The 7,207-nt window shown below is 45.0% G+C and overlaps 2 protein-coding genes across 3 annotated transcripts in view; both read left to right on the top strand.

Annotated features, from left to right (window-relative positions):
* Positions 1-2,814, top strand: part of ncdn (neurochondrin) — a 3,827-nt gene extending 1,013 nt beyond the window's left edge. The window contains exons 4-9 of the mRNA XM_020597505.1: positions 7-825; positions 968-1,137; positions 1,258-1,496; positions 1,612-1,827; positions 1,969-2,111; positions 2,320-2,814. Of these exons, the coding sequence (XP_020453161.1) occupies positions 7-825; positions 968-1,137; positions 1,258-1,496; positions 1,612-1,827; positions 1,969-2,111; positions 2,320-2,741 (2,009 nt within the window). The 3' untranslated portion in view covers positions 2,742-2,814. The remainder of the gene's footprint in view (positions 1-6; positions 826-967; positions 1,138-1,257; positions 1,497-1,611; positions 1,828-1,968; positions 2,112-2,319) is intronic.
* A 1,144-nt stretch (positions 2,815-3,958) lies between these two features.
* Positions 3,959-7,207, top strand: part of tfap2e (transcription factor AP-2 epsilon) — a 12,659-nt gene continuing 9,410 nt past the window's right edge. Inside the window, exons 1-2 of one of the 2 annotated variants that reach the window (XM_020597354.1) lie at positions 3,959-4,075; positions 6,144-6,587. In XM_020597354.1, coding sequence (XP_020453010.1) covers positions 4,037-4,075; positions 6,144-6,587 — 483 coding nt within the window. In that variant the 5' untranslated portion in view covers positions 3,959-4,036. Of the gene's footprint in view, positions 4,076-4,651; positions 4,860-6,143; positions 6,588-7,207 lie in introns of those variants that run through there. The other variant, XM_020597355.1, reaches the window with a different exon arrangement.

Genomic DNA, 7,207 nt, shown 5'->3' with positions numbered 1-7,207 from the left:
ATGGTCCTGTGTCAAACCAGCACAAACAAACAGTCCACAAACAGAACCAAACTGGAGAGATAAGAGAGAGTCCAGACTGTAATTTTCAGTCAGCAGAGAGTTCAAGCCCACAACGTAATCCTACCAATGTGGCAAAGTCAGCAGAAGAGAGCGAGACTAGTAAGCAAAAGGATGATGATGGCAGCGCAACACATGGAGTACCAACATTTAAAGAATCATCACCATCTTCCAAACTTGATGAGGCCATGGCTGCTGACTGCTACCAGGTTCTGGCAGCTGTGTGTGCCTTACCCAGGGGTCCTGACCAGCTGCTGAGCAGGGGTGCTGTTCCTGCTCTGTGCCAAGCAGTGGATCAAAACCAGACTTTAAGCCATGAGAAGGGACTTTCCCTGCTTGGTTGCCTCCTCACAGGTAAAACAAAGGACAAAGCATGGAGTAAACATCCTGCGGAACTCCTCTCTCTACTGGTCAGGCTTTCTAAAGACATCTGCCAGTGCACAGACCAGACCAGGCTGGATATGTGTTCCCAGTTGGTGCACTTTCTTCCACCAGCAGGAGTGGCAGTAGAGAGTGTGGAGCTGAAGGGAGTCATAAAATATGTATGGGGGGTATTGAGACCCATGATGCAGGCTAAGTTGGCACCGAAACAGATCGGGCCACTTCTGGTTCTCTGTGCGTGTCTGGTGGATCTCTGTGGGTGGGAGATGGTGGGGCCACCAAAGTTCTGCTGCTTACTGGTGAACCGGGCCTGTGTGGAAGTCAGGATGGGTTTGGAAGAACCACCTGGTAACGAGCTGAGCCCGGACCTGCAGCAGACACTCACAGGTAGTTAGGTTATTGAATCAGTATATTAACTGTAATTACAACATTTGCCTATTATGAAAAATGTACCAGTTTGTAAAGCTGATGCCACTATATTCATTCAGTTTATTGTTGGTTTTAATATGATCCTCCTCCTAATTCTCAGGCTGTTACCGAATCATGGAGGCCGCCATAGAGCAGGCCTGCATTCTGGGGTTGTCACAGACAGCTGTACCTCCTCAGAGCTCCATCTCTTCACTCAGTCTGCAGCAGAGCAGACAGGTCCTTGGGGTGCTGGAGGAGGCCTTCTCTGCCATAATGTACCACCTGCAACAGGTGAGAAGATGACATTTAACTTTCTTTTGGTGGGTTATAGCTCTGCTAACCACAAGCCTCAGAGCTCAGTCCGTCCACTTTCCTAAAAACACTCCTCCTTGTGTCTTCCTATTCTCTAAGGTGGGTCCTAGTCGCTATGGTGATCCTTTCATTTTTGCCACGTTCCGCTGTCTGTGCTCATGGCTGGCTGAGGAGACTTCCTGTCTGAAGGAGGAAGTGACCAGACTGCTACCACTTCTGATAGACTACTCACGGAACCACCTGCAGGGTGAGAGCCCAGAGCAGGGCCTCTCCGATTGGATGACCAATATGTCCGTCAATGAGCAGAGAGGTGCCTGGACGGGCCAACAACCTCTGAGGTAAATGTGACAAAACATATCAGAGGGAGTCAGTCAGTAATACTTTATTTTGCAGTTGTCCAATGATAAATTGTTTCTTTCTCTTCTTCCCCCAATTCCCCCTCTCTCTCGCTAGGTATCTCCTCCCAGCTTTGTGCCACCTGTCAGCTGAGGAAGGTCCCAGGAAGGTGCTACTCACCCACAACACCCCGGCCCTGCTGGTGGACTTCCTGTCACAGAGCTGGACTTCACTCAAAGGGAAAACTGGTGTGGCATCAGCCAGGGATCCCAGCATGGAAACATGCTTCTCAGCCCTCCTCAACTTCACTGTCACAGAGCCAGAGAGAGTCAGGTAGCTGATGTGCCAGTGACTGGTTCACCTGAAGTCTGCAAATGAATGACCAGCTGCTTTTACCTCAATATCAAATGTGTTTTTATTTATACTCATCAATACCAACATGTAAATGTAAACATTTCCTGTTTTGTTGTGTAGGAAGGACTCATGTTTCAAAACCCTGGAGGCTCTTCTAAGTGAAGCACTTCCAGTTTTGGTGCATAAACCTCACCTCCTCGTCCTAGCAGCCAACTGCTGCACTCTGGGACTAATGATTGGCAGACTCAAAGCAGCTCCTTCAGGTGAAAGGGTTTTAGGTTATTCACACACTTGGTACCATTTTATTTGTCATGACATTAATACAGCTATGCCTGTAAAGTGTGATGGTGGCACTCGTGTGATTGATTGATACTTTTATCACATTTTAAATTGAAATAAAGACAAAATGGCAGTTACTGGTTCAGAAATTTTAGACTCCACCAACAACCCATTCTTTGTTTTATCTTATAGGATCAGTTGAAGCTGGCCAGAGGCTGTTCTTCTCCACAGCTCTACGGTTCCTCCGCAGCGCCCTGGATTCAAGCTGCAGCCCTGGTCCGGTTAAGGTGAGCTCCAGGTGGGAGGAGAGTTGGGATGAGGCTGCAGAGCTTTGGAGGTTGGGTGTGCAGGCTCTGGGAAGCTGCATCCACGCTCAGCCGTGGATCATCACCCTGGTCAGAGAGGAAGGCTGGCTCAAACACACGCTCACCATGTTGGCTCAGTGTAGTGCACTTCCTGACCGGCACACACAGAACGCGCTAGAGGAAGCTCTGTGTGCCATGGCAGAGCAGTGCCCACCCTGTAAACAGGAGATTGTAGACATGATGATGAGAAATGACAAAGGAGCCTTGGGATGTATGAAGAACCTGAAGAAGTCAGTTGGAGTGAAGTGAAATCAGCCTGCTCCTGACAGACAGTCTGTACTTTGATGTATTTCAAACTGTGAAAATAAAAAGCACAACTGGCCAAAGTGGTTTGTTTATTATCGTGCCAATCTGACATGGATAATGTGTTCTCAGGTTGTGTACAGCCCACATAGAAAACAGTGTAATTGTACCATGATAGTGTACAGAAATCTGCAGACAGGCAAACTTAATGTCTGCTGAGACAGTTCCCCACATGGTACTGAGAAACTAACCAAATGGCTCTTACACATGAATGCTGAGATGTAAATGCACTTAATAAACAGTGATTTTGAGAGAACAGCTGTCCCTTCCTGTTTTTCTTGTAGCTTTACTTGGACATTTACCACAGTTGAACACTTCAGACTGAAGACAGCTGTACTGCTGATTTTATGGCTCCCCAGTGGTATAAATATGATACAGGTGTTAAGATGTGTGATTTAGGCATGTAAACGAGTAGTCGAGAAACTTTTCCTGAAGCATGCTCTTCTCTGCTACCACAAGGTGGCGCACTCGGATACCATGTGCACTGAAGCCCCTGACTAATAAAACTAATCCTTTCTTTTGCTCTACTCTCTTTTCTGTGGGTTACAAGAGTTTATCGGCCAAGTGGCTCAGAATGTAAAACTTTATTGTTTTATTGTTTGGGGTGATTTAGAGGCATTACAATGGATTAACACATATAAAATGACCATAAAGGAAAGTGTTATTAATACAGTTTTTACTCTGTTCGACCATGTGAACATTAATCAACATCAGCATTGATGTTTATTTTAAAGGCAACGTGTTTTTACTGTTACTTCTTCGGTCATCTGCCAATAAAATTCTAAGTTTAAGATTTGAGATTTTTATTTTATTTATTTTTCAGGCTGACAGCAAAACCAAACAAACTTCACGCTGTAATTTTACAGCAAGTACTAATAAATTATACTCAAAGGGAAGGGAAAGGCTTTTGCGTTATAGTTGGTGACTTTTTGCCCTGTGATTACCACCGTCAGACATTTTTCTTATTCACTCCTCTGTCCCTGATCTTATAGTCCGTCCATGTACCAACCGTGAAAAGTTTCAGCTTCCCCTTCTCGACTCATGTCACCTCCCGCCCTCTTTCTTTTTTCGGCCCCCTCCCTTACCATCACCCTTTCTCTCTGACTCATCCATACAAACTGCTGCATCCTTTCAAACTAACTCATTCCTCTCTGTACCTTCAGCCCTCTCCATCCACCGCGTCACATTAGCCCCTCGGCGGCTGCAGCTTGACACCCAGACTGAGCGCCACCAACACCACCATGCTCTGGAAATCCCGAACCAAGACTGATGGTTTCCAGGTAAATGAAACAACATACACCGTTTTTTTTCTGTTACAAATACGCTTTCAAAAACTTTGGGAGTTTGCGTGAAAGGCTGCACATGGTGGCATGTTTAACAGATCGATAATAATCCATCCTGTGGGTGATTCATGAATTTCAGCAGGTGAAATATATGGAGAAATGTATTTCATGTTGACCAAGACCAAGGAACCCCACGATTTTTTGACTAGAATGACGTTGGAGCCTGTGCGTAAAAACGACTGTAGTCTTAATTTAAAGGTTAAAGATAAATTAATAGGCCTATCAATTGTATCTTTGAATGTGATTTTCTTAAAATGTTTGTAAAGTAAACACGCAGAGACATTTTATTGTCACTAGGTAGAAAACCTGGAGTGTAATTCAGTGCCAGTTATTTAAGACAAAAAAAACTATACAACTTCAGTGTATGTATGAATTAACAAGTAATTGAATGAATATATCTCTTTAAGAGAAGTGGACCCTGTCGACCCCTCCTCCTATTCTGCCGAGTGCGCGCAAAACCTATAAGTAGCGCGCTCGTGGAGAGGCTGGAAGACACTGGGTGCTGTGCGCGCGTGTATATCTGGCAGCATCTTTTCATCTGTGCGTAAAGAGGAAGATAAAGAAGAGTAAATAACACATTTGAATTGAATGGACCGTTAAAGCAGTCTGGATTACATTCATTGGCACCTTTCACTCGCTGGAAACCCGCGCATCCTGTTGAATTTTAAATTTGGGGGTATCCAGAGTGGTCCAGATGTTAATCCACACCTATTCTGCTATGGTGAGTTTGATAGAGACTTGTTCTTTGAGAATTCTGCAATGCTACTGTCTGCTCATCATTAACTCAGTTTAAGGGAGGAGCAGCTTTTCTGTACCGAGTATCAATGAACGATTTGCTATTAGCACTTAGAAAACTGATCCGGGCGTCGGCGTTTGTTTCCTTTTTACTAATTTTTTACGTGTGACAGGAACTGTCATCTTTGAGCTAATAATGTTCCTTGGTGACGTTTTAGGGTTTCAATTAAACCTATTTCTGGTAAACCTGGCATGTTTTTGCTGTTTTTACTGTGAGTGCCAGCTGTTGATACTTACCACCGAGCCTGACACTGAGTTTACTGTTGGGCGCCGCGCGTCTGACTCCGGAGATGGTCTTTGTCTGCGCAGTGTCACAGCAAGTGAGACCAGCTGGCAGTAAAGTGTCCACTCACTGCAAAAGCCGTGACAAGCGACGTAGGATGGTCATCTAATTGAAAGTCAATGTGTTTTACAGCTTTGAATACAAACTTTGTTGGAATAGAATTAGACACACGCACTCCGACACACCGTGGTGATAGTGTGCGCGTCTAAGTTGGCAGCGGCCCACTTTTGGTAGATGGATAATGGACATTGTTCCGCCACAACTGCATTGATCTTGGTGACCCAGCTTTACAAAAATCTAATTTGACCGGATGTGTGCGAGCAGAAATGTAGGCTAGTGCATGTTTTCACACACTGTGGCATGCTGCCATTTCTGTTACATGAGGGACCAAACGTGTGAAGTTGGAATGAAATCACACTTGATTTTCTGCGCCTTGTCAGCCCGAGTTAACCATTTTATATTTTCAGATGTGGGTATCGATGTGGGCCTGTAGACACGATGACAGATTATTTACAGATTATTTACAGATTGACCCCCGTCCAGAAGCGACATGTCGTTGTTGTGCATTAAATGTTTTTTGAGCGGCTTCTTGGTGGCCGTGACCTTCTGACATGTTCTGCAGCGATGCCACCGGGCTTCTTCTGCCAGTGCGCATTACTACACGCGCCGCCACTGTTTCCCGTCATGCCTAATAAAAATGGAAATGTATTTATTTATGTATTACTGCTGTTTTGTGTTACATTAAATGATCGTTTTGCGACTTTGTGAACTCTCTCTCATCTTAGACCTCTTGCAATTTACACTTACATTTTAAAAATAAGAAATTCCCTGGTATACCTATTGGAACATTCAGTCCCGTTTTACACCTCTGGTGGATCACTTTGATAAGAACTGTAGTCCCTGATAAAACTTTGTAATTTTCTGTAGGACCGCGCAGACGGACTAAGCGGCTCTTCGCCGAGTGGGCGCCTCTCCCAGCTGTCCTCTCTGAACCAGGCCGCCTACTCCTCGGCTCCGCCGCTCTGCCACACTCCGGCGTCCGACTTTCAACCTCCGTACTTTCCTCCCCCTTATCCCCAGTCTTCCCTGCCATACTCCCAGAGCCAGGACTCAGCCTATTCCCACCTGTCAGACCCTTACCCCTCCATCAACTCCATCCATCAGCACCAGCAAGCGGCATGGCACTCGCAGAGGTCGCGCTCCGAAGAGGGGGGGCTCCTGTCACAGTCTCACCGGGCTTTGAGCCTGGACCCCCGACGGGAGTATCCAGCTGTCCCCCGGCTGCTGCACGGTCTCGCGGAAGGGGCTGCAGCACTTGGGGACGGGCCTCTCGGGATGCACCTGGGGCATCACGGCTTGGAGGATCTTCAGGTGACTGTTTTGTTCTCCATTCTTTGTTTTGTTTTTGTTTTGTTTTTTTTTTTTTTTTTGGTCGCGTTGCGCACAGGAAAGACCGTGCGTAAAACGCACACGATCAAGGCGCACAAAGACTTTATGAAAAAACCTTTTTGCTTCTTCGATTGTTCTCCTATTCAATTTATAAAAATCAAATATTATGGCAGTGTTCAAAAATACCTAGCTTGCTTGAAAAAATTGCAACAAGGCCTCAAGGCAGTTTATCTTTCATTTCCCTACTGCCTCCAAATGACACTACAATTTAAAGTGTTTTGAGTAAAATGTTTAATTAACAACTACTGTATTTAATGTACATTTTTTATGAATATTGGAATTTTCCACCTGTTAGGTTGTTGGAGAAAAAACACCTGCAGGCCTTTACCAACTTAATGTAAACATTTCCCCAAAATTGACGTGAGTATTTCGGCGTCTTTTTACTGTCTGAAGAATAAGACGAAAAGACAGCTGCGCCCTGGTTATTCTGGACTGGAAAAAACTAACATATGTATGAACTGTTAGAGAAACATGCCAGGTATTAGACAATTTCTAAATTTAAAATATAACTAGCTGTTTTTATTTATTAGTTTATAGCAGGA

The sequence above is a fragment of the Monopterus albus genome, unplaced genomic scaffold (assembly GCF_001952655.1).
Source record: "Monopterus albus unplaced genomic scaffold, M_albus_1.0 scaffold34.1, whole genome shotgun sequence".
Lineage (NCBI taxonomy): Eukaryota > Metazoa > Chordata > Actinopteri > Synbranchiformes > Synbranchidae > Monopterus > Monopterus albus.
The sequence above is the reverse complement of the archived record's forward strand: the minus strand, read 5'-3'. Positions and strand labels throughout refer to the sequence as shown.